The following is a 27,593-nucleotide window of genomic DNA, read 5'->3' as shown; positions in this document are numbered from 1 at the left end:
CTAAAGAGTGCCCGCCGAGGGCCGCAGCAGTGCAGCCGCCTGGCTGGTGGACGGCCTGGGCTCCAGCCGCTCCAGGGACTTCTCTCTGGCCCAGCTCGGGGAGGTTGCGTCTTTAGTCTCCTTGGACCTTTCTGGCTCCTCCAGCAGCTCTGGCTTCTTGAGGATCAGGGCCTCTTCCTCCTTGGGGATCTGACGCTTCACCCACCACTTAAGAATCCTGATTCTAAGGCAACGAACCTTGTGGTTAATGCTGTGACCAACCACCCTTCCCCCCCCCCCCCCCCCCCCCGCTTCCCCTTACCAGACAGAGCCCTGGGTGGAGGTCAGAAGACTGAGTTTTCCTCCATTTTTGGGTTCTGTGACCAGCCCTCCCCTCCCTCCATCAGATGGGGGTACAAACACCCACCTTTTGGCCTGGACCCTCCTCCCAGCCTCTTCCCGGGCCTCCTGCCCCAGAGCTGGCCCCGCCCCTCCCTTGCTCAGTCTTCTCAGAGCTCCAAGAGCCCCCAGGACAAAGTCTCAGCCCTCCCACCTGGTGGCCCTTCATGACTCCATCTTCCCTCTGCTTCCCTCCCAGCCTCCTAATGTCTTCTTAAAATAGACATATTCTTATTGACTGTAGAGAGGAAGGGAGAGGGAGAGAGATGGAAACATCAATGATGAGAGAGCATCATCAGTCGGCTGCCTCCTGCACGCCCCCCACTGGGGATCGAAACCCGCAACCCAAGTGTGTGCCCTGACCGGGAATCGAACCATGACCTCCTGGTTCATAGTGGACGCTCAACCACTGACCTATGCTGGCCGGACAGCCTTTTATTGTCTTGATTTGAGTATAGTGGGCTTCTTTTCCTGGACAAGTCTTTGTGGGCATCTTTATTCTTTCTCTCAGTATTTCTGGGATATTTGCGCATGTCAGTGCACGGAGTGCTTCCTCCGTCTGTACAGCTGTGCAGTGTTCTGCTGTGTGGGCGTGCCATCAATTACCCTGGCAACTGCAGGCCTGCCCTGCTTTTGCCCAGGCTGGTTCTTCCAGAGCTATTTAAAAAAGTACCTTGGAGTTTATTTGTATTTGGCTATGGTGAGGCCAATAGATCAGGAGACAACTGCCATTGAAAAGAGAGTTACAGCCCTAGACTGTTTGGCTCAGTGGATAGAGCGTTGGCCTGAAGGGTGCTGGGTTTGATTCCGGTCAAGGGCATATGCCCGGATTGTGGGCTTGATCCCCAGCAGGGGGCATGCAGGAGGCAGCTGATCAATGATTCTCTCTCATCATTGGTGTTTTCATCTCTCTCTCCATCTCCCTTCCTCTCTGAAATCAATGAAAATATATTTTAAAAAAATGAAAAGAAAAGAGAGTTACAATTCCCAGAAGAGTGGTCATGCCATGCCACACAAGGTCACAGGGGAGGCACTAGGGTCAGTCAGGAGGTGTAAGGAGTAAGGAGGAACTGTGGCTAGGAGCTTTCCTTGTGGTTTCCATGGGAACGAACACGGCAGGGTAAGCAGACTTTGGATAGGCTCATCAAAGTACCTTGCCCATGTGAGCATGGCTATTGGTCCAGGATGGGCCTGTGACTCGCAGGGACAACCAGCATCACTTCTGGGATTGATCTATCACCAAGAGAAAGACAGGTTCTCTCTCGGCTGGTTGCTAAGCTAGGAGGATGTGCACTTGGGGCTGCTGTGGGCCATCCTGCCCACTAGGTGGAGAGAATCTCCAGAGATGGGGACAGGCTCTTGAGGACGTCATTTGCGTGCCTGGATCCAGTCAGGCCTGAAGCACAGATACTTCCTGTTGTGGGCTGAATTGTGTCCCTGCCCTCAAATCCATATGTGGAAGGTCCAACTCCCAGTACCTCCGGATGTTACTATTTGGGGGTAGGGCCTTTAAATGAGATCTTATGAATGGGCCCTACTCCATATGACTGTAGTACAGTTGACTCTTGAACAATGGGGGTTTGAACTGTGTTGGTCAATCGAAATCTGCGTATAAGTGGACCCACATAGTTCAAACCTGTTGTTCAAGGGTCAATCAACTGTGCTTGGAGATGGTGATTAACTGGAGTCCTAATCCAATATGACAGGAGTCTTTATAAGAAGAGGGAGAGACAGCAGGGGCATGTGTGCACAGAGGAATAACCATGCGAAGAGGCAGCCAGAGGTCCGCCATTTACAAGCCGAGGGGAGAGGCCTTAGGAGAAACCAACCCTGCTGACACTTAAATCTTGGACTTCCAGCCTCCAGGGCTATGAGAAAACAAGTCTGACACTTAACATGTGGTCCCTACATTCCTGCGGCAGATTAAAAGATGGCTGCAGATTTTTAGTGCTCCTCCCATGGAGAGCTAGGGTCTGCTTCCTCTCCCCTTGAACCTTGGCTAGCCTATGACTGTCAGAATATAGCTGAAGTGATACTCGGTCAATTCCAGGCCTCACCGTAAAGACAACTGGCAACTTCAGTCTTGGAAGAGATAAGAGGCCCTAGGCAACAGGGAAAGGGACAGGGGTTCAGCTGTGCCCAGCCTTCTGGCTGTCCCCCATCAAAATGCCAGGGATGTGAGTGTAGGCCTTCTGGACCCTCCTGCGCAGCCCAGCTGCTAGCTGAATACTACACCAGGTGACGTCAGTGGATGCCAAGGGAAGCAGACGAATCATCCAGCTGGACCCTACCCAAACTCCTGACCCATGAAATTATGAGAAACACTAAAATGATCATTGTTTAAAGTCACTAGTTCTGGGGGTAGTGACATAGCAAACGATAGCCAGAACTGTTCTCTTTTCCCTTGAACTTGTAGAGTTCTGCTCTTTTTTTTTAAAAACATATTTTTATTGATTTCAGAGAGGAAGGGAGAGGGAGAGAGAGATAGAAACATCAATGATAAGAGAGATTCATTGATCGGCTGCTTCCTGCACACCCCCTACTGGGGCTTGAGCCTACAACCTGGGTGTGTACCCTGACCAGGAATTGAACTCTGACCTCCTGGTTCATAGGTCGACGCTCAACCACTGAGCCACGCCAGCCGGGCAAGAGTTCTGCTCTTACTGCTCACAATGGGAACCGTCCTGTCTAATGCGACTTGTCTCCCTCAACTGCCAAGGAGCCATCACCCCCCAAAACATTTCCACCTCTGAAACTTTCAGTCCCAATATCTCATGATCTGCGTAGTTCCAGTCCCTCAAGTTTTCTTGTGCTTTCCTTCCAATCCGGTGTTCCTGCTCTTTGATCTCATGGGTGGAAGCTTCATTCCCAAGACATCACATGCTCCAGCATCTATCTTGGTTTCACTCCTTCCCTACCCCTACTCCTTGCCTCCCTTGCCACCCATATAACCAGCCTTTGATAGCACTCTGCCTACAGGGATCCCAACCTGGATCAATGCCACCATCTCTTCTTTATCTTCCATTAACTGTGCCTGGGAGGAAACGTCCCCCGGTAATGACAGGTGGTTCCATAGACAATGAATAGGCTCCAGTCACCATTGGATCTCCACTGCTGCTCACTAACGGTCTTCCTTGTCATTGTACAGACCCCATGTATTCCCCTCAGTGGCTACTGCAACCACGCCTAACACCATCACCACTCTGCTTAAGTTCCCTACTCCTTACCCCTGCTCTGACCACATCACCTTCAGCAGACGGCTCTGCCAAAGCCTGTTGCTGTGAAAGGAAGACACTGGGTAGGAGGGCATCACCCCACCCGCCCAAATCATAAATGCCAGCTAAAGATGAACAAGAGGGACGCAGAACGTCTGCTATTGGATTTTGAGAATAAGGATAACTGATTGCTTTAGACCAGTGGTTCTCAACCTTCTGGCCCTTTAAATACAGTTCCTCATGTTGTGACCCAACCATAAAATTATTTTCGTTGCTACTTCATCACTGTAATGTTGCTACTGTGATGAATCATAATGTAAATATCTGATATGCAGGATGGTCTTAGGCGACCCCTGTGAAAGGGTCGTTCGACCACCAAAGGAGTCGCGACCCACAGGTTGAGAACCGCTGCTTTAGACAGTGCCACTTTCGTGGCATGGTGCTGGAGAGCAGATGGCAGTGGATTGAAGAGTGTAATGGTAATGAGGATCCGGAAATAGGGGCAAGCTATTCTTTCAAAACAAAATATTTGGCCCAGCTGGCGTGGCTCAGTGGTTGAGCGTTGACTGACCTATGATGCAGGGCATATGCCTGGTTCGCAGGCTCAATCCCCAGTGTGGGGCGTGTAGGAGGCAGCCAATCAAAGATTCTCTTTCATCATTGATGTTTCTACCTCTCTCTCCTTCTCCCGTCTTCCCTGAAATCAATAAAAAAATATTTAAACAAACAAGCAAATATATTTAAAAAAATATTTAAACAAAACAAAACATTTGATGGTATATAGAGGGAGTTTGTATCCCTTCTTCTCTGAAATCAATAAAAAAAATATTTAAACAAACAAGCAAAACAAAACAGAACATTTGATGGTATATAGAGGGAGTTTGTGGGGCTCAGGTGGGAAAGATTTGGGCATGTTTATATTATCCTTCAGAGAAAGAGCCAGTAAAAAAAGAATGATTGAAAATCTAGGAGAGAGAAGGGATGATTAATCAAGTGTGGGGGAGATGGATTCCCAAGCAGAGGAGGTGGGGCTGACTTCAGACAAGGAGAGGAATGCCTCTTTCTCTGAGAAAGACCAGGAGTGAATCATCAGGACGAATGGCAACAACTTTGTAGATGTTGGGAGTTGCTTTTTTCCTGTGAAGTATAGGTAAAACTTACTGTTGAGAGTGAGAGGGGAGGAGATAAGAGAGCTGTGGAAAAAAGAAACAGATTTATAATACTGACAGAGTGCTAGGTTGGAGGGGGCTGACCAGGAATAAGTTGAAGCATTTCTGGGAAGTACTGATGCTCTGTCCCCACTTAAGGATGGAAATGTTGAAGGGATAGGGTTCCCTTAGTATCTTCCTTGAATAGACCTTCTAACCGAGTACTTGTTTACTTGTATATGTCCCTGGAAAATACAAAACTACAGGGTAAGATAAAAAAAAAGATTGAAAGAAAGTTTGACAAGTATCGTATGAGAACCCCATAGGGAAGGGGAAGGGCAGAGGCAATATATAAAGAACCAAAGATTGAGAATTTTTCAAAATTTATAAAAGACACCAAAAAAACACAAATTAAAGATGCCCCAAAATATAAATAACAGCAAACAAATGAACATATAAAGATATCCATACTTAGTCATATCAGGGTGAAAGCATTATTAGTGTGAAGACTCCAAAGCTCAGATGGCTATGGGAGACATTAAAAGGTACCCAACCCAGGTGCCAGGGAAGGTTTCCTAGAGCTCATGATGGAAGAGCTATGAGCTGAGTACTAAATGATGAATAAACATCGGCCAGGTAAGAGAAGGGAACAGAAATGGGAGACTAAGTGTAGAGAGGCTCACCAAGCAGAAGTCACAATACAGCTCAAGAAGATTGAAACAACATGATTAATTAACTTGATTTAAAGCATATTTAAAGCATGATTAATTAACTCGATTTAAAATACTGAATTCAACAAGTGTAGATTATTTCCAAACTGATATGAAATATTTATAAAAACTAAACAAAAATTGTGCCAGACAAAGAAAACAAAAAACTGAAATCATGCATTGTATATAGTCTCTGAACTGACTAGATTTAAGCTAGAAATAAAGAAATAAGGGTTATTAGAAATTGTTGATGTATCTAAAAATACCGTTGGATCAAAAACTTATAATGGAAATTAAAATGTTTTAACTAAGTGGTAATAAAATATTTTATATTAAAATTTGTGAGATGAAGCTAAAGTTATTCTCAGAGGAAAATTTATGGCCTTAAAGGCAATTATTGGAAAAGAAGAATGACTGAATTTAATAATAGAAGTCCGTAGCAAGAGGGTAGACACAATAGAATAAATTGGAGGAATTATAAGGAAGTACTTAAAGTACAAAAATAAGTCCCTGTCAGTGTGGCTGAATTGGTTGAGCATCATCCATGCACCAAGAGGTCACCGATTAGATTCTGGATGAGGGCACATACCCAGGTTGTAGGCTTGACCCCCAGTAGGGGACGTGTAGGAGGCAGCTGGCCAATATTTGTATCTCTCTCTCCCTTCCTTTCTCTCTAAAAAAATCAATAAAAACATATAAAACAAATGAGTAAATAAATAAGTGTATTAGGTTTTGGGAAAGGCACGCTGATAAGCTTTAACTTGATACTCACACAAGAAGGACAAGGAAGAAGTAGAATAGTGCTGGAATAATGACTCCATACACGATGCCCTGGATCAGCCCTTTCACAAACAATATGGAATCTGATCTTTCATCTGGAATCAGAGGGAAGCAAGCGTGTTGTTGTTTTTTCTCCTGAGGCTGTGAAGTCTGAGATGCTCTTCCTCCTTTTGTCCCCGTGCCCATCCTCATCCCAGTCCCCTAGGTCTTGTCATTCTAGCCCAGTCACTAGACCCCTGTGTACTGACCTGGTACCAGGAAGATGCTGGCCTCTTGGATTCCATATTTGTTCTTCCCCTCGCAGTGAAGGCTCATGACTGTTTCTGGCTTCCCAATGAACTCGATGGTGCTGTTGGCCCAGGGGGCAGCTATGGTGGTCGCCACCTGGAAGGCGCCACTCATGTTTTTCAGTCTCACAGGAACACCTCCCATAAGCCACTGCACGACGGGTGTGGGGATACCATAGAAAGAGCAGTTGCACTGCGGCTTCTTCTTCAAGGAACACACGTAACGGGACAGCGTGGCGGGTACTGTGGGGAGGGAGGGCCAGGAGTCACCGAGGCACCCTGATTTCCCTTTTCCACTGCCTCCAGGACCCAGCCTTCTCCTCATTTATGATTCAAAAGGAGCTGCGGCAAGACTGTCTGGAAGCTCAGAGGGGCTGGAATTCAGAGCAGTTCTCCTTCCAGCCTCTCTCCTCATCTTTCTCAGACTTGGGCTCAGCTCTTACCTCTGACCTTTCAGCCCCAGAGGCCAGGGGAAGATGTGACTGCTCCCCAGAGGTCCCTTCCCTTCCCATGAGGCCTCGGGGGTTTCCTCTTGGGGTTATCATTTCTCTCAGACTCTGGATCTTCCCTTGCCCACCAGCACTCACTGATCATTGGGAACTTGACAGCTGTCGAGTTAGATAGAGGGAAGTTCAAGTAACATTGCAGTGCGGCGCCATGGTCCTTAGGCTTTGGTGTGAAGTGCAGCATGGAAGAAGAGACGGAGGAGTTTCTGGAGCCTTTGGGGTTGAAGGACATGGCAGGTTCTTTCCAGGAGAGGAAACGGGCTTTGGCTTCTATGCAGGAGCTTCTGATGGTGCAGGTCAAGGTCACAGACGCTCTGGCCATAGGAATATCTGGAATGTAGAGCTCTGGTTTTTGAGTCAGGTCTTGAGGGACAGAGATGTGTTGTACCCAAACCTTGGGGACAAGGGACCCTCACAGACACGTCACTGATGCCTAGCGTTTTCAGGTTACAAAGTGCTTTCCCACCCATTAGCTCATTTAATGCCCCTCCCCCATTCCTCCAACCTCATGGGACCTGGATAGCTTTGCATAAGCATATTTGTTTTCTCTGCATGAAAGGAGCATCCCCCACTGTCTAGGTGAGCAAACTGAAGAGACTTGCTGAAGGTCTCGAGCCTGAACTTGAGCCTGAACCCAGTGAATTTCCTAAGGATCTAGATCTCCTATGATCCCTTGTCCGTCCCCCAGCCCGGACTTCCTAGGCCAGCTCATACTCTGCCTCCCTCCTTCCCAATCCAATTCTCCCTGTAGGCTCTGCCCCTTCCAAGCTTGATCATTTGTGCCTCCAGCTTGCTGCTGCTGGGTAAGTCACTTTCTCTCTCTTTGCCATTTTGATTCAGAAAAAAAATAAAGATTTCAACTGTACCTGTCTCTTTGTCTTATTGTTGTAAAAATTAAATCACTAAGTTGTTTTTTTTTTTTTTTAAGCCCAGTGCCTGGTGAGGTAGACGCTGCACAATTACTAGAACCCCTTCTGGAGTTCCTCCTTTCCAAACCACCCATTGCATGAGACTGAACGTCACCTGACAGGAAGAGTGTGATGTTCTCCCGCAGGAAAGCAGCCTTTTGTTCATGAAGATCTGCAGGGGACAAGTATGTCGCGTTGTCCCTTTTGAGGGCATTGCGGATCAGCAGGGTACAGTCTCGTTCTTCAAGATTCCAAAGGATGTGGAATCTCCCGTTGCTGTGGTCATCTATGATAACATTGGACTTATTGGTGGCTACAGGGGCGCTGATGTTTTTGTTGAGCCAGTAGCCCATGATCACGGAACTGCCCAGAGGTTCTTTGGGAAATGCTAATCTGCAGGGGACTGTGGTGCACAGGTTCTCTTTCACTGGTATCTTCGTGGCTCCCATCAAAGCAGGAGAAAGTAACCCTGTGGGGGAGAGATACAAGTTGAAAACAGACTCACCTAGTGTGTCCCAGTGTCCCAATGGCGCATTAAAGGATTGACCGTATCCTAGAATGGTTTGGCCATTGCCCAGATCCTGGGAGGTGATTTCCAAGCCCTTGGAATATCCTGGCTGATGAGTGTCTCTTGGTTTACCTGAGGCCTTGGGCCACAGTCAGACAGTATATGCTAACAATGCGATTGATGGTGGGGGCCTGGGGGCACACGGTATCATCTTGACTTCTGGAGGGGCTGGAGGCTAAGGTTGGCCATGGGGGTGGTCAGCCATGCCTATAAGACTCCCTCCCGCCCCCAAGAAAAACCCTAGACACCAAGCCTCAGTGAGTTTCCCCGGTTGGCAATACCATGCGTGTTGCCACCCATTGTTGCTGGGAGAAGCAAGCACTGTCCACACAGCTCTACTGGGGGAGACAACTGGAAGCTCATACCTGTTCTCTCCTAGACCCTGCCCCATATGCCTCTTCCCTCTGCTGACTTTAATCTCTTATTCTTTTGCTTTAATAAACTGTAACCATGAATATAACCATTCTGCTGAATTCTGTGAGTCCATCTTGTGAATCATGGAACCCGAGGGTGGTCTTGGGGACTCCCAAACTGCACCAACATAATGTCATCTGCTGTTTTTTGTTTTGTTGCTCTTGATATTGGTAGTAACTGTAACTTGTGACCTTGGTCTCTTTCCAGGAGAGAAAGCGGGCTTTGGTTTCTATGCAGGAGCTTCTGACGGTGTAGGTCAACTCACAGGCTCCCCGGCCATAGGAATATCTGGAATGTAAAGCTCTATTTTTTGTTTTAATCCTCACCCAAGGATATTTTTCCATTGATTTTTAGAGAGAGTGGGAGAGAGAAAGACAGAGAGAAACATCAATGTGAGAGAAACACTTCGATTGGTTGCCTCCTGCGTGAGCCCCGACCAGGGTCTGGGCCAGGGAAGAGGCTGCAACCGAGGTACGTGTTGGGGGAGAGATACAAGTTGAAAACAGACTCACCTAGTGTGTCCCAGTGTCCCAATGGCGCATTAAAGGATTGACCTTGTCCTAGAAAGGTTTGGCCATTGCCCAGATCCTGGGAGGTGACCTCCAAGCCCTTGGAATATCCTGGCTGATGAGTGTGTCTTGGTTTACCGGAGACCTTGGGCCACAGTCAGACAGTATATGCTAACAATGTGATTGATGGTGGGGACCTGGGGGCACACGGTATCATCTTGACTTCTGGAGGGGCTGGAGGCTAAGGTTGGCCATGGGGGTGGTCAGCCATGCCTATAAGACTCCCTCCCGCCCCCAAGAAAAACCCTAGACACCAAGCCTCAGTGAGTTTCCCCGGTTGGCAATACCATGCGTGTTGCCACCCATTGTTGCTGGGAGAAGCAAGCACTGTCCACACAGCTCTACTGGGGGAGACAACTGGAAGCTCATACCTGTTCTCTCCTAGACCCTGCCCCATATGCCTCTTCCCTCTGCTGACTTTAATCTCTTATTCTTTTGCTTTAATAAACTGTAACCATGAATATAACCATTCTGCTGAATTCTGTGAGTCCATCTTGTGAATCATGGAACCCGAGGGTGGTCTTGGGGACTCCCAAACTGCACCAACATAATGTCATCTGCTGTTTTTTGTTTTGTTGCTCTTGATATTGGTAGTAACTGTAACTTGTGACCTTGGTCTCTTTCCAGGAGAGAAAGCGGGCTTTGGTTTCTATGCAGGAGCTTCTGACGGTGTAGGTCAACTCACAGGCTCCCCGGCCATAGGAATATCTGGAATGTAAAGCTCTGTTTTTTGTTTTAATCCTCACCCAAGGATATTTTTCCATTGATTTTTAGAGAGAGTGGGAGAGAGAAAGACAGAGAGAAACATCAATGTGAGAGAAACACTTGGATTGGTTGCCTCCTGCGTGAGCCCCGACCAGGGTCTGGGCCAGGGAAGAGGCTGCAACCGAGGTACGTGTCCTTGACCAGAATGAAACCCAGGACCCTTCAGTCCACAGGCTGACGCTCTATCCACTGAGCCAAACTGGCTGGGGCTAGAACTCTGGTTTTTGAGTAAGTGTGTATAGATTTCCAAGTGCCTTCATAGAAATCAGCTTAAGCCATTCTCATAATAGTTTTATTACTTATAGACATATGGGGAAACTGAGGTTCAGAGAGATTAAGGACCTAGTCCCATGTAATAGAGAAAGAGGTAACATCATCAGGCCCGGGCCCCAGCTCTTCACACATGAAGTCTGCTACTCTGACATCACATCTGTGGGTCTTGACACACTTGGTTCTGGGCCACTGTGCTGTGTCTCTTCTCTAAGATTTGACCTGATAATGCTCACCATACAGGATAATGTTGAGAGAGCAGATGTGGGTACACTTATCATCTTGGTTCTAGAGTGGCAGGGGCCTGGCATTAAAATGGAACTAGGAGTCAGAAGAGTTGGGCTCCGCCAGCAAAATTTCCAGGGACTTTGGGCAAGTTGCTCAATCTCTCAAAGCCCATGTCCTCATCTGTCAAATGGGCATAATAACTCCTCTGGGGGAGGTTGGGTAGATGAAATGAGACACGTGGTGGGTCACAACGCCAATCACAGAATGTGCACATGGGATTCTTTTTAAAATAAAATATATTTTATTGATTTTTTTACAGAGAGGAAGGGAGAGGGATAGTTAGAAACATTGATGAGAGAGAAACATCGATCAGCTGCCTCCTGCACACTCCCTACTGGGATGTGCCCACAACCAAGGTACATGCCCTTGACCGGAATCAAACCTGGGACCCTTCAGTCCACAGGCTGACACTCTATCCACTGAGCCAAACCGGCCAGGGCCATGGAATTCTTTATTACTTATTTATCACGTACTTAATTCTTTTAGGTCCTCACCACTTTTCCCAACTTCAGCCTTTCTCATCTTCCATCACCCCTCAGCTCCAGCCCAGAGCATTCTTGGCTTCCTGAGATACCCCCCACCCTGCCTCTCCTTCCACTTACCCAGCCATAACAGCGGTAGTGCCATCAGCATCAGCGGGATCTCAGGGACACGAGAGGACCAGCATCTATGCTGCTGCTAACTCTGATCTCAGGTCCATATGTCCTGGAGGGAAGGATTGGGAATGGGTGAGGAGGAGTGTAGCAGTGAGAGACATGGGGTGGGGTAGAAATAGACTCATGTCTTAGTAGCGGCTATTGTCTCTTCCATCACCCTTAAGGGCTGTTCATCTTGTGAATGGGGAGCTTCATTTAAACAACCACCAGGAGCTTCAGGAAGAGAGTGCCCATGACTCTCTGTGGTTGGCAAACCGTGGCTCGTGAGCCACATGCGGCTCTTTGGCCCCTTGAGTGTGGCTCTTCCACAAAATACCGACTTCTGCGCATGGGCCACGAAGTTTCAATCGCACTGTATGTGCGAGCCCGCACGTGGTATTTTGTGGAAGAGCCACACTCAAGGGGCCAAAGAGCCGCATGTGGCTCACGAGCCACGGTTTGCCAACCACTGCCCTACACCATGTCTGCTTTCTTCTCTCTCCTAGCATCTTCACTCGCCTCCTTCCTCCTTTAAAGGACCTCAAATGCCAGGCTGAGGAGCTTGGTCTCTCTCCCAAGTCAGTGGGGACGTAATGCAAATCACAGCAAGGTTTTGAACCACGGGGAGCAGCTTTGGGCATTATAAAGGTTCCTCTGGGTGTGCACTGAGAAGGACACAAGAGCTCAGGACAAAGATGACGTGGCCTCAGCTGGCACGGTGGCTGCGGGGGTAAGAAGGTGGGATATACTTAGGATATTTGCACACACACACAAAGGCATTTCTATGGCTGACGGGGTAAATTCCAAACTCCCTTGCTTTGCATTCAAGCTTTCCATGATTTTGCCCCACACTTGCTCTATCTCCACCCCCCTCCCTACACCTATGCCATTATTTGCATGTGAAAGAGGCAAAAAGGTACCCATTCCAGCCTGTCCAGTGTGGTTCAGTAGTTGAGCGTGGACCTATGAACCAGGAGGTCATGGCTTAATTTCAGGGCGCATGCCTGGGTTGCAAAACATCGGTATTCCAGGGAAGAAGGGGGCGTGCAGGATGTAGCCAATCAATGATTCTCTCTCATCATTGATGTTTCTCTCTTTCTCTGTCCCTCTCCCTTTTCCTCTTAAATAATATATATGTATTTTAAAAAAGGGACCCATTCCAAACATATGCCATACATTCCTACCTCTGTATGTTTATTTGGGCCATTCCTCTTGTCGTGGCAACCTTCTGCAACTCTCTCCTCTGCCTACATTCAAATCCTACCACTCCATTCAAGCCTAGATCAAATGGGACTTCCTCATACTAGCGTCCAAGGATATCCACAACCAGAAAGCCGTCTTTCTCTGACTCTTCAGCTCCCTATCTGTCCATACCTTTTTACGGCAATGTCTCAGGCTGTCCCCAAGAGTTTTCTACATGATATCAACCCTCCTGTGCCTCATTATTCCAAATTTATTCAGGTGATCAAGTCCCTAGCTCTTTAAAAAACAAACCTGTATTTTTTCCCTGCCTTTTTTTGTATTTAGGGGTGGCCATGCAGCTACTGAGTCAAATTCAAGAAAAATGCTATTAAATTATCAGGATATAAAAGCCTATTCAACCCTAGCTGATTTGGCTCAGTGGATAGAGCTTCGGCTTGCAGGCTGAAGGGTCCCAGGTTCAATTCTGGTCAAGGGCACATGCCCGGGTTGTGGGCTCAATCCCCAGTAGGGGGCGTTCGGGAGGCAGCCAATGAAATAATTCTCTCTCATCCATTGATGTTTCTATCTCTCTCCCACTCCCTTCCTCTTTGAAATCAATAAAAATACATAAAAACTATTCAGCCTTTTACACCCTTTTTCTTTTTGCCATCACAATTGAGATCTGAATATCTGTTTTAGGATTTTTTTTTTGTATATACTATTAACTAATAAAATTCCAGAGCTTAGTTTTTTCTAAAAAAAAAAAAAACTACATGTTTTTTGTCCTGGCTGGTGTGGCTCAATTTGTTGGAGCATCGCCCCATACACCAAAAGGTTGCAGTTTTGATTCCTGGTCAGAGCAGATACCTAGGTTTCGAATTCGATCTCCAGTCAGGGTGTGTACAGGAGGCAACCGATTGGACGGTTTTGCCCCACACTTCTCTCTCTGTCTCTCTCTCTCTGTCTCTCCCCTTCCCTTCCATTCTCTCTAAAAATCAATGAAAAAATATCCTCGGGTGAGGATTAACAACAGCAACAAAAAATAATATAATTTATGTTCTCCTCTGCAATATACAGCTCTTTAATGAATATTCATGAGTGTTATTGACTTGTTCCATTCTCTGTTAATACAAACACTCCCTTGAAAGAACAATTTAAACAAAGTGGTCTTATGAGACTCCAAAGATATTACAAATTGTTCCATGTCCTATGAAAATGATATTCAAATAAAATGGAATTCTGACCAGTTGTCTTACTTGATAATTTCTTGCTCTGGTAACAAAACATTGTGATTGATGGCATTGTTTTCCTAAATTGTGTACCTGTCTGTGGGATTGCACTCTTCTCTTTTTTCCACATGAACGATGTAAAAATAAAAATGCTTGGACTCTGCTAGACGTATTATTAAGCAAATATTTTGAGACTTGTCTATACCAAATACCAAATATATGAGTCTGTCTGCTGGAGACTTTGGGAAATTCTGCTTTTCTGGTGTTGGCACCAACACTTTCTCCTTGTCACTTGCTGCTTCTTCCCTGGAATATGGATGTAACTGCGGGAGGTGGAACGGCCATCTGGGCCCGGGTTGTGGGCTCAATCCCCAGTAGGGGGCGTTCGGGAGGCAGCCAATGAAATAATTCTCTCTCATCCATTGATGTTTCTATCTCTCTCCCACTCCCTTCCTCTTTGAAATCAATAAAAATACATAAAAACTATTCAGCCTTTTACACCCTTTTTCTTTTTGCCATCACAATTGAGATCTGAATATCTGTTTTAGGATTTTTTTTTTGTATATACTATTAACTAATAAAATTCCAGAGCTTAGTTTTTTTTTAAAAAAAAACACTACATATTTTTTGTCCTGGCTGGTGTGGCTCAATTTGTTGGAGCATTGCCCCATACACCAAAAAGTTGCAGTTTTGATTCCTGGTCAGAGCAGATACCTAGGTTTCGAATTCGATCTCCAGTCAGGGTGTGTACAGGAGGCAACCGATTGATGCTTCTCTCTCTGTCTCTCCCCTTCCCTTCCATTCTCTCTAAAAATCAATGAAAAAATATCCTCGGGTGAGGATTAACAACAGCAACAAAAAATAATATAATTTATGTTCTCCTCTGCAATATACAGCTCTTTAATGAATATTCATGAGTGTTATTGACTTGTTCCATTCTCTGTTAATACAAACACTCCCTTGAAAGAACAATTTAAACAAAGTGGTCTTATGAGACTCCAAAGATATTACAAATTGTTCCATGTCCTATGAAAATGATATTCAAATAAAATGGAATTCTGACCAGTTGTCTTACTTGATAATTTCTTGCTCTGGTAACAAAACATTGTGATTGATGGCATTGTTTTCCTAAATTGTGTACCTGTCTGTGGGATTGCACTCTTCTCTTTTTTCCACATGAACGATGTAAAAATAAAAATGCTTGGACTCTGCTAGACGTATTATTAAGCAAATATTTTGAGACTTGTCTATACCAAATACCAAATATATGAGTCTGTCTGCTGGAGACTTTGGGAAATTCTGCTTTTCTGATGTTGGCACCAACACTTTCTCCTTGTCACTTGTTGCTTCTTCCCTGGAATATGGATGTAACTGTCCAGTAGGGGGCGTGCGGGAGGCAGCCAATGAAATAATTCTCTCTCATCATTGATGTTTCTATCTCTCTCCCACTCCCTTCCTCTTTGAAATCAATAAAAATACATAAAAAAGCCTATTCAGCCTTTTACACCATTTTTCTTTTTGCCATCACAATTGAGATCTGAGTATCTGTTTTAGGATTTTTTTTTGTATATACTATTAACTAATAAAATTCCAGAGCTTAGTTTTTTTTTAAAAAAAAACACTACATATTTTTTGTCCTGGCTGGTGTGGCTCAATTTGTTGGAGCATTGCCCCATACACCAAAAAGTTGCAGTTTTGATTCCTGGTCAGAGCAGATACCTAGGTTTCGAATTCGATCTCCAGTCAGGGTGTGTACAGGAGGCAACCGATTGGACGGTTTTGCCCCACACTTCTCTCTCTGTCTCTCTCTCTCTGTCTCTCCCCTTCCCTTCCATTCTCTCTAAAAATCAATGAAAAAATATCCTCGGGTGAGGATTAACAACAGCAACAAAAAATAATATAATTTATGTTCTCCTCTGCAATATACAGCTCTTTAATGAATATTCATGAGTGTTATTGACTTGTTCCATTCTCTGTTAATACAAACACTCCCTTGAAAGAACAATTTAAACAAAGTGGTCTTATGAGACTCCAAAGATATTACAAATTGTTCCATGTCCTATGAAAATGATATTCAAATAAAATGGAATTCTGACCAGTTGTCTTACTTGATAATTTCTTGCTCTGGTAACAAAACATTGTGATTGATGGCATTGTTTTCCTAAATTGTGTACCTGTCTGTGGGATTGCACTCTTCTCTTTTTTCCACATGAACGATGTAAAAATAAAAATGCTTGGACTCTGCTAGACGTATTATTAAGCAAATATTTTGAGACTTGTCTATACCAAATACCAAATATATGAGTCTGTCTGCTGGAGACTTTGGGAAATTCTGCTTTTCTGGTGTTGGCACCAACACTTTCTCCTTGTCACTTGCTGCTTCTTCCCTGGAATATGGATGTAACTGCGGGAGGTGGAACGGCCATCTGGCAACCACAAGGTAACCATGAGCGCGGTCCCCTCTCTGGTTTCTCCCCAGCTTCCTCATCTATAACACGAGAGGTTTTTATTGCCCAATATGCATCATTCCTTCAGTCTTTAATATCTCTTCCACATCTCATTCCCTTCTCCAGGCCTTGGCACCTCCATGTGCTGACTCCACAGGCAACTTCTTTCGTTTTCCAAATGTCCTTTTCCAAGTTTACCTCCTCCTCTGGGGTTCAGGTTCCAAGAGTTCCAGCCTGGACCCTCCTTAACATGTGTCCACCTGGCTACTTCCTTGAAAACTGCATTTTCCCGAACGACAAGTGACTGACCGGCTGACTTCTTAGCTATAAGTTATAGTTAATAGTCAGTGCTATAGAACACTGACTGGGGAACTTACTCTCCAGAGCAAGGAACTGTTGGGCTGATTTAACGTCTCACCGTGAGCCCGATGAACTGACTGACCCGTGGAATAACCGTGTGCACCACCACTAAGTGACTTACCGGGAAGTGACAGAGGTGGAGGAAGGCTAAGTGATTAGTTGCCTTATAACCAGCTCATTAGACTTCTTTGGTGTCTCCAAGCTTCACTAACATCCCACCAGCCAGAGGTCACCTGCGGATACCCGCTCACCAAGAAGCAGTCCTCCAAGCCCCCAGGCCGCCCCACCCGCATGTGCACCAATGAGCATGCGCCGCGAGTCCATCAGGAGCCAATCCAGGCCTGAGGATGCGCGCAGGGGCCGCTGAATGGGGAGGGGCCTCCTGGGTTTCCAGTGGCTGAGCCAGTCTGGAACAACGGTCACTACTGGGAACCCTGGACTCTAGCTGGGCCTCCCCCTCCCCAGCCCTTAGGAGAACCATCTTTCTAGACTCCTCCTTGAGCTCAAGACTCGAGGCCAATCAGTGGTTAGGGGACATTTTTCCTCCAACCATTACTTGTGGGGAAGCAGGTGATGGGCAGATTGGCGGCCATTGATCAAGGAACAAAATGCCAAGTGCACGGCCCTCATGGCCAATCAGAAGGCGCCTTGGTACCCCCTTGTTTCCTGTCCTGCGACCAAGGCCCGACCCGAAGAAAACGACACACACACAGATGACCCAGCTCTCCATTTTCATGACAATCCGGGCCTGACCTATTTCCAACCCAGTTCCCATCCTTTTTCTCATTCTCCTCCCCTTCCTCAAACCTACCACCCTCCCTCTCCCACTCCTTGTCCACTCCTCCCTGATATAGGACTTGTTTCTTTGATAGAAGCAAACTTCAGACCTATAATAAAGGATCCTATCTTCAACTTAAAACTTCTGTTACACAATATTCTCACAGATGAAGTCCTGATGAATAGGAGCTCTCTTTCCAGGATTACCAAAAACTTGAGGCAATAACTCGCCCCGAGAGAGGCTAAAACTTGAACTACTCACCTCGAGGCCCTGAAAGGTCTCTCTCCTCGGCAGCTCACCCTCAGTCTGAGCTCCAGCAGCACAGACCCCTTCACTCCACTGCCCATCTGGGGTTCTTGAACTCATCAAACCTCTCCCATCTCAGAGCCCAGAACCTGCTCTTCCCTCTGATTAGCTCCAAATAGTTTAGGTCTCAGCAGAACTGTCACTTTCTTGGACTTTCTAATCCACACTAGGTTCCTCCTCTGGTCTCTTATACGTGTTCATATACCCTGTCCTTCTTCTTGGCACTTATCATTTTAAGTTATTTTATGTTTCTTTCTTTCTTCATTGTCTATGTACCTGTGGGATTGCACCAAGAGCTCCACGGAGGCAAAGTCAGTGTCTGGCTTGTTTGCCTCACCTGTGGAATGTTCGAACTGCATGCAAGAAAGGTGCCCATACATGTGGGGACTTTATATATAAAAATCTACCTTGAGTACAAGATGACCATCTCACTGGTGCTGAGTGAAGAACCACTGGATTGACTCGCAAATAATGCCCCAGGGAAGAGATGACCCTTTTTTCAACACATGCAAATCACTGGCCTCTGGCGCCAGAAAGGTTGTCATCTACTCTGAGGGGAACACTTTGCAGCCATGGTCCATTCTAATGCCAGAAGCCCACTCTCATTCCTTGTATGCCTACCTTTCAGCCTGGCCAAGAAATACTGCAACAACCTCCTAATTAAGTTCTTTGCCTCCAGCCTTATCTGGTCACCCCACTTCTTTGCTTCAAATCTTCCAGCAGCTTACAATTCATCCATCCATTCAATTATTAAACTATCAAATTATCAAACTATTAAACTATTGTGAGAGTTTATTTTAGGCACTGTTCTAGGTGTAGAAAAAAAGAAGACAAGATCCCTGTTCTCATAGAACTTACATTCTAAGGGAGTCAGAATAAAGTCCTACCAGATAAAGTTCCACTGCCTTACGTTGGCATTCATGGCCCATGTTTGTGTCTTTTCTCCACCTGTATCTCTGGACACCACTTTCCACTGACTCTCCATCCAGGTACACCTCAGGTGAGGATGCTGAAGTTCAAAGTTAAAAGTTCAAGGGTGGTCTTAGCCGAGACATATGACCACTAAGCACTGAAGTTGGGATTTAATCCATATACTATGGTTTCAAAGTTTGGTCCTCTTGTATGTATATCCCAAGTCCTGGGCACACAGTAGCGGCTCAAAAGCTACTTTTTGGTGGATCTATTTCATAGTCCAGTGTTTATTTTTCCTTCGATACCATTCCAGGACAGGGCTTCTTTCTTCCGGCTAAAACAACAGTTCGTAGTTTGCTTTCACAGCTTCTATCATCAGGTCCAAGAGTAACCCTATTCGATGGAGAACCTGTGTGAAGGCCTGGGCGGGGGGCTTGAGAGGCCTTTGTGAACTGAGACTCAGGGGCTCCAGATTTGCTATAGGCTCCTGGTTTCCAGGGCTTTAACAATTCCGTGGGATACTGGCCAGTCCAGGTGTGAGTGAGAGTTTATTTTAGGCACTGTTCTAGGTGTAGAAAAAAAGAAGACAAGATCCCTGTTCTCATAGAACTTACATTCTAAGGGAGTCAGAATAAAGTCCTACCAGATAAAGTTCCACTGCCTTACGTTGGCATTCATGGCCCATGTTTGTGTCTTTTCTCCACCTGTATCTCTGGACACCACTTTCCACTGACTCTCCATCCAGGTACACCTCAGGTGAGGATGCTGAAGTTCAAAGTTAAAAGTTCAAGGGTGGTCTTAGCCGAGACATATGACCACTAAGCACTGAAGTTGGGATTTAATCCATATACGATGGTTTCAAAGTTTGGTCCTCTTGTATGTATATTCCAAGTCCTGGGCACACAGTAGCGGCTCAAAAGCTACTTTTTGGTGGATCTATTTCATAGTCCAGTGTTTATTTTTCCTTCGATACCATTCCAGGACAGGGCTTCTTTCTTCCGGCTAAAACAACAGTTCGTAGTTTGCTTTCACAGCTTCTATCATCAGGTCCAAGAGTAACCCTATTCGATGGAGAACCTGTGTGAAGGCCTGGGCGGGGGGCTTGAGAGGCCTTTGTGAACTGAGACTCAGGGGCTCCAGATTTGCTATAGGCTCCTGGTTTCCAGGGCTTTAACAATTCCGTGGGATACTGGCCAGTCCAGGTGTGAATGTAGTTTTCCCAGGGTTTGTCAGCCCCAAATTATCTTGCCTTTTCCTGGAAGTTTAGGATAATGTGTCCTGGAGAGCAAAGAAAGGTTGGAACAGGTTCAGAGATGAGGTAGCCAAACCTAAAAGGACAGAATTTGGTCCCCCCTTTGGGCAGGCATTGGCTTCACCTTTTCTTGAAATTCCCTGGTGGGAGCCTGAAACTGTGTCTTCTCCTGCTGGTCCTCCCCATGCATTCGCACCAGACTGTTCCCCAGACTCCCTTGGCAAGTTTGGCCCGCTTCTGCAGGTAGGTTCAGCCCCCGCTTCCTCTGGGCAACCAGAACCCCAGCTCAGCCTTGTTACTGGGAGGGTGCCTTCCCCACCAGCTTGGGGTGGACCCACTTCTGAGATCCCCGAATTGCCACATGGATATTAGAAAATACTGCAGGAAATATTGTGGAGTATTACAGATGCATGCTTTATACAAAAGAACACCAGTTCCCAGTGCAGGGTATAAGGAGAGCAGGGCTTCTGGTCCTAGAGAATCGTCAAGTCAATGGTAAATAACAGTGAGGCTCAGCTACCTCAAGCACTGTTTCCTCCAAACCCCGCTGAGGATATGGGGTGCAGGGTAAATGAAGTAACCCAGGTTTAGTCGGGTCCTCCAGCACCTCGGCTGATTTGGGCCTGTGACATCTATAGACTGTGCTGATGTAGACTGCCACTCAGAGACCAAACCCTTTGATCCTCACTCTAATGCTACAACTGCTGTTAGAGGTTCTCTCAACCCTCTTCTCAATGGGGACACAGTGTCACAGTGTGTGTGTGTGTGTGTGTGCGCGCACGCGCGCACGCGCGGGCACACTTAAGTTAATTAATGCCTTCCAGTCATGGTTTAAAAATATCTTTGTAACATTCATATATTTGAGTGTTCCAATAACTTTGTGAAATAGAAGGGAATTATTATCTCATGATGTCCTCCCCCCCCCCCCCCACCCTGAGCCTAGGTTCATCATCTGTGAGGTGACAGTCAAGGACATTCGGGCATGCGATAGGATGAGGAGGGTAATTCCTATGGTAGACTAGATTCCAAACACAATGGGTACCCACCACACGCTGGCTCCCAGAAGACGGCATGATTGTGGATTTTCCTGGTTCCTCGGGATTCAGAGCCATGTTGGATTCTGAAGGGCTCATTTCTGCCTTGATCACGGCAATTTTCTTTGACAGAGTCTTTTTGATGTGGTTCACTCTAAGGAAATGACCCTCTGGATCAGTTCTGGCTCTCCACCCCCCAGTCCCCCCAGGTGGTCTGTGGTCTTAGCAGTTCTGGTTTAGAGCCTCAATGACACTACCATCTTGTCGTGTTATCTAGGGTGAGCCACACCACTCTCTGGGAATTAGTTTCATATTTCATACAAGGGGGCCACCTTGCCTATCAGCCTGTGGAGCTCAGATGAGGTCAGCTATGAAAGGGCTTTGCAAACTGTAAGGAACTGTTGCTGGTTTTTTAAGTCCAGCTGACTATTCTTTGAAAATGGCTCACCAGTTGGCCCTGCCACCCTGCTCCTCTTCTTTCTCACCTGGGATATCCGGTCACAGCCAAGTCCCATGTCTCTGACTGCTCCTCATCACTTGCCCTGGCTCAGCCTGGCTTAGGCCCCAGGCCTCCTGACTCTCCTTCTCTGGTCTGTGCTCCACCCCAAGCTCATGCTTTTCTCCCCAGCTTAGCCTGCTTCCATGGCTCCCAACTCAGGATTAAACCCAAGACATCTGGACAGGCCAGACTACTCCCCACCCCAACGCCCCCTGAACCAAACTCTGGCCTGACCTGTGGTAACTCTACTTTTCTCACTCTAGGCTTCTAGCCAACAGGTTTAGCCATTTAAAGAATCTTTCTGAACTGACACAGAGGGCCTTTTACACCTTTACCTTTGGCCATTATCTGCCACTCTCAATGCAACTAACATTGCATGATGTCACTGGGGATTCCTCAAACACGTCCTAGGGTCTGCATAGACCACTTTACACCGAACAGCGAGTGCTCTGGCCCCCCAGATCCACTATAGACAGTACCCTGGGGACTCTGCTGTCTTCTCCAGGGATGCCACTCCCTCCTTTGCCTTCTCCTCTGAGATTTGCTGAAAGCCCCTGTTGCTCGGGCCTGCTTGTGACTTCGAATAGTCCTGGTGGCCCTGGATTGTGGTGACCATGTGTGATGCCTCTTTCCCTTGCCAGGCCCTGAGCTCCTGTCTTTGCCCGCTCTGTGCCAGCACCACAGCCAGGCCTGCTGAGTAGCAGGCTCTGGGAGAGGCTGGCTGGTGGGTTTTAACTCCAGTACTCACATGAGTGGGATGAGGCAGAGAAAGAGCACAGTAGTTGCAATGACTCCATAGACAAGGCCCTGGAAGAGCCCGCTGATGAAATTCTGGGTAGCCAAAGGACTCTTTACTGGAAGTAGACAACATATGAGAAAGGCTTCTCTCCCTCGACCTTCAAATTGAAGCCAAAGCTCTGCTTCCTCCCCTGGCCCCAGTGCCCATCCCCATCCCGCTCTTCCTCATCCTCACTTGACATCAGTATGATATTCATAGAATGGTTTCCATAGTCGTTCTTCCCCTCACAGAGAAGGGGTGTGCCCATGTCTGGCATCTCGGTCAGGCTGATGGTGGTGTTGCTCCAGGGGGCAAGGATGGTAGAAGTCACCTGGGGGTTGTCTATACCAAGGATATCACCTTCCAACCACCACTGTACAGAGGGTGCGGGAACCCCATGGAAGGAGCAGCTGCACTGCAGAATCTTCTGCAAAGAGCAAGAGGAAGAGACCAGCTTCGCAGGTTCTGTGGGGAGGGAGGACCAGGAATCGGCAAGGCATCCTCACTTCCCTTCTTCACTTTCTCTAGGATCCAGCCTTCTCCTTATTTGTGATTCACAAGGAACTTTGAAAGACTTTCTGGAGGCCCAGAGGAGTTGAGCCTCACAGACCTCTCTCCTCACCTGGCCTGAACCTGGAATTTTCTGGGGATCTACATTGCATACAATCCCTTATCTGTCCCCCTAGGCTAGACTTCCTAGTCTCAGCCCCCATTTCCCCTATTTCCCCTCTCTCCCTCCCATCTCCACTCTCTCCTTGGGCTCTGCCCCTCCCCTGCTCCATCTGTGATCAATTTCTCCCTTCATCACTTACTGCCTGGATGCTGTGGGGCAAATCACTTCCCCCCTCTTTGCTCTTGCCTAGTCTGGAAAATAGGGATGCTCACTGAACCTGTGTCATACTATCATTGCTGCAGGGATGAACGCCCTCATGTTAGCAGAATTCCTAGCTCAGTGTGCAGTCAAGCATTACCCATTCAGTAAACAGATGCCTTTCTAGAGTTTCTTCTTCCCAACCCCAAGTGGACATGGCTTGAGCATTCATCTAAGGCAAAGACTGCTGTGACACCTTTTGGGTAACAACATCTGACGCTGCCTCACTCTACAGAGAATGGGTGGGACATATTGTCCACCTGGTGAATATCATGGCTTAGTGAGTTGTCAGTCCTTAGTGTTTTTGTGTACTTTTTCATTGGTGTTGGTTGAGGTTACTGGAGGAAAGGGGTCATTTCCCCCTAAACAATAACCCTGGATCTTGGTCTTTCATCTCTGGTTACTTGAGGTAACACGGAATTTGCAGGCCTGGTTATGGGTGATGTGTAGCCTGTCCTCCACTGCTGTTCTCTAGATTATTTCTTTTTTCCATCCGGGAAAGCGAGCTTGTGGAATGCCTGACTCCCTGTGAGCTCCCAGCGAGTGCCAGTGAGATCCGAAACAGCTCCTTGTGCTCTCTTATCTGCAGACCACCCTCACCTCCCACTCCTCTCCCTGGCCCAATCTGCTACTTGCCCCGGACACCACCAGCCCCGCCAGAATCTGACCCACAGATGTCTGATCCGGATTGGTTATTTGATATCCTACACCCCCGTGTTCTCTTTCCTTGTGCTCCCAGAGCCCTCAGCTTCCTCAAACACCCCAGCATCGCTTCTCTCCACCACTCACCCAGACCTTTGGGCGGCGCCACCTGCTGCAGCATTGGTGGCTCTCGGGGACCGGAGAAGCCCAGGGCCTTTCCTGCAGCCAGCTCCGACCTCAGAACTGTGTAGTCCAGAAGGGATGAGAAGATGAGTAACTGAAAGAAGATGTGGGGATACGGGGAGCAGAAAGTATTCTTTTTAAAAAAATATACATTTTTATTAATTTTTAGAGAAAGAGGAAGGGAGAAGGGTAGAGAGATAGAAACCCCAATGAGAGAAAAACATCATCAATCCACTGACTCTTGCATGTCCCCTACTGGGGGTTGAACACACAAGCCAGGCATATGCCCTGACCTCTTGGTTCCTGGGTCAATGCTCAACCATTGAGCCATACCGGCTGGGCCAGAAAGTATTCTTAGCAAGCCAGGAGTTTCTGTCTCTTTAGTCATCCTGAAGGCCAGTCCACCCCGAGAAGCAGGAATTACATGGGAAATGCTCAAGAATATCTAGGGACAGGACAGCCCCCACCAATCCTCTGTGAAACCAGGTCTCCTTTCTTCTCTCTCCCCTAGTCTTTTACTCCCAGTCCCAGCCCCCTTGGAGGGATTCTATTACCAGATCCTTTGGGTTCCCTCTAAAAGCTAATGGAGATCCATGGGAGGCTTGTGTACTATGGAGGGACAGGATCAGGTCTGCAAGTTCCAAATATCCCACTGGGGCCCATGTGAGAGTCAGCCTGTAGGGGAAGCGACTTTCCAGGTAGTCAGAGAAGAGACTGGTGTGCTGGTATGGAATGAATGACACTCTGGAGATGGTGCATGGGCTGTGAGGGATGGAGAGGAGGGGCCAGACTTAGTAGACCTCTGGAAGAAGAAAAATGGACAGGAATTACTACTGCTGATAGGAAAAGTTCCAAACTTCCTTGCTATGCAAATAAGGTTCTCTACAATTTGGCTGCACCCATGCCTCATCTCCCTCTGTGCCTTTTCCAACATTTCCCATGCCTTTTTAAAATTTCACTGTTGATTATTCAATTTTTAAGAATGTTCATAGGTGGCTGTAAACACATTCATTATTAAAAAAGTAAATTATATAAACCTATGGTTAAGCAAATTATATTAAGAACAAAGGTAATAATTACTCAAAACCAATTACTTCTAATTTTTCTAATACATTTTACTGTTTTCAGTGTTCTTGAGGTAGATGTATTATATCTGTAGGATGGATTTCTAATACATTTTACTGTTTTCAGTGTTCTTGAGGTTGCGTAGATGTATTATATCTGTAGGATGGGAATACTACATAATGTATCTCTTCCTAACTCTACATCATGGTTGGTAGCTAGAAATGGACTATGGGGCGAGTATTTACACAGTGGAAATGGGCAATACTGTCATTCAGGGCTTCCCCTGTCCTTTGGAAATCTGGCTATTAAATATTTACAGCACAGCATCACTAATATTTCCCACTCAAAGGAAGTCATTTACCTTGGAATTGCCACAGCTTTTAGTCAGTTGAGAGCTATTCATTGGTACTACCCAAGTGGCAAGAGGATCTGGCTGACCCTCAGGTGGTTCCAGAGTCGGTCCTAAGAGCAAAGAGGCCATCTGCTCCTGAATATGATGACTACCTCCTCACACTCCCTTGCTAGAATGTTCCTCTATAAACCATTTTCATTTTGTTATGGAACTCCTCTGGGCATGGCCTTCCTTATTAGCGGATTTATTCAACATTACCCAAGACGTCATGGGTATTTCAGGTTTCAGTATTCTTTTATGTCTTTCAGTCATAGGGGCAGTTTCAATTAAAGCCCAATAGCCACCTAGTTGTCTCTGAAATGGAAATTTTCTGGCCAAAAATCTCAGTGGTTGCCACTGAGTGGTGCTCACTGGCTTTTGCCACAAGAAAGGACTCCAAAATTTCTTTCTGCTAGTTTTATAAAGAGAGGATAGTAATATTAACAGGTATAGACTATGTGTCTCCCAACATCCAAATAAGCCAACCAAACACTGAGCTTCTCACATGTATTTTTTTTTCCAGTCAGATATCCTATACTTTTCAAATTACAACCTGCTGGCCTTGGAAAATCTTATTGGTTCTCATTTACCATGTCCTGTTTTATAGTGCTAGGTCAGGAAATGTGTCCCAGTTAGACACAGTATCTATTTACATTCAAATTCACTTCACATAATATCTGGTCCATCTCTCACCCTAATCCCACCAATGCCTGCATTCCCATGTCATCCCAATCTAATGATAACTCCCACTGGGACTCACCAACAGATTTTAGAATCATGGGGCTCCCACCTTAAGGAGTCCCAGGAATATCTCTTCTCATGACCACTTTACCACTAATGTGCATATAGCTTTGAGCCCCAGCAGGGGGTGGGCCAAGGAACCCAGGCCCTCTTATCAATCTTTATCTTGCTTAGATTATATGAGACTACCACCTCATGCAATTTGATTTTTAGAGAGGGAAAAATGTGTTTTTCTTCACATCGTCACATCACTTCTTAAGTTTGGCTTTTTAAATTCCCTCCAAATGAGGGCAAATAGCGCAGACTGGACTAGGGGCCTTGATGCTGGCGTTTCTGCTGGCCTACCCAAACTCAGAGAGTGCTGCATTGAGACCGTTGTTTTGACTCCATCAATGTTCACTTCATTCATCCCATTTCTTTTTATTTTTTTAAAATATATTTTATTGATTTTTTACAGAGAGGAGGGGAGAGGGATAGAGTTAGAAACATCGATGAGAGAGAAACATTGATCAGCTGCCTCTTGCACACCCCCTACTGGGGATATGCCCGCAACCTTTGGTACATGCCTTTGGTACATGCCCGCAACTGGACTAGGGGCCTTGATGCTGGCGTTTCTGCTGGCCTACCCAAACTCTGAGAGTGCTGCACTGAGACCTTTGTTTTGACTCCATCGACGTTCACTTCACTCATCTCATTTTTTAATAACTATTTATAAAAATTTCCTTCCTGTTGACTTTTTAAAACTTAGTAAGGAAGTTCTTTTTTTTAAACGTTATTTTTATTGTTGACACCCCTTCATCTTTTTTCATTCTCTTGTGAATTGCTCTAATTTCCTTTGCTATCTGTTGTTTCAACGTAACATTTTCCTATAGTAGGCCAGCAGCTGTAGCTCAAATTGGACAGAACCTGGGACTGGCCCAGTTTCAGGATCCACCCCAATCCTTTCCTTTCCTTTCCTTTCCTTTCCTTTTAGTTATCATGTATAAAATTAACCAAGGGATTGTGTATTAAGCTCCTTTCCTGTTATTCTGCACTTCCTCATGCATCTTGGGGATTGGGTCCATAATTTTATAGAAATTATTGGTAACTTTCACCTCCTGTTACTGATTGCAGAACAGTTGTATTCTCATACCTGTGGGTGACCTTGGGACCATTCAGGAATCAAAGGTTCAATATCCCCTGACCTCACATCCTTCCTCTTCCCAAACCATGTTTCAGTGAGCCAGGTCTGTTCTCCAGACTCTCACTTCTGATGCCAACTACGAAGTTAGGAAACAGCCCAACAAGATGCCTTCACTTCAGACCCCAGCTGCAGATTCCAGGGGGTCTCTACAACCACCCTCATTTCTGATACTGACTTCAAGCTTTAAAGCCTCCAAGGCTATGCTTAGGTTCAATAATTCACTAAAATTACCCACAGAATTCACCAAAAGCTGTTATACTCGTGGTCGCTGTTTATTACAACCAAAGGATATGGATTAA

The 27,593-nt window shown here is 46.3% G+C and overlaps 1 protein-coding gene across 1 annotated transcript; it reads right to left on the bottom strand.

The window, feature by feature from the left end:
• SIGLECL1 (SIGLEC family like 1) lies at positions 1-25,601 on the bottom strand. The gene is made up of 10 exons (XM_014547418.1): positions 25,590-25,601; positions 23,879-24,008; positions 22,414-22,683; positions 22,189-22,294; positions 20,950-21,095; positions 8,048-8,401; positions 7,106-7,354; positions 6,480-6,761; positions 6,224-6,326; positions 1-223 (listed from the first exon to the last, which is right to left on the bottom strand). The coding sequence occupies exons 1-10, from the start codon at positions 25,599-25,601 to the stop codon at positions 1-3; spliced, it is 1,875 nt and encodes a 624-aa protein (XP_014402904.1).
• Between the last annotated feature and the right edge of the window lie 1,992 nt (positions 25,602-27,593).

The sequence above is a fragment of the Myotis brandtii genome, unplaced genomic scaffold (assembly GCF_000412655.1).
Source record: "Myotis brandtii unplaced genomic scaffold, ASM41265v1 scaffold474, whole genome shotgun sequence".
Taxonomy (NCBI): Eukaryota; Metazoa; Chordata; class Mammalia; order Chiroptera; family Vespertilionidae; genus Myotis; species Myotis brandtii.
This window is presented reverse-complemented; position numbering and strand designations above follow the sequence as displayed.

Coding starts and splice junctions, on each gene's coding strand:
- SIGLECL1 (XM_014547418.1), bottom strand. Junction 21,096..22,188: donor CTCTGCCTCATCCCACTCAT/GTGAGTACTGGA, acceptor TCATTTCCTTAG/AGTGAACCACATCAAAAAGA. Junction 6,762..7,105: donor TGTCAAGTTCCCAATGATCA/GTGAGTGCTGGT, acceptor CCCTCCCCACAG/TACCCGCCACGCTGTCCCGT.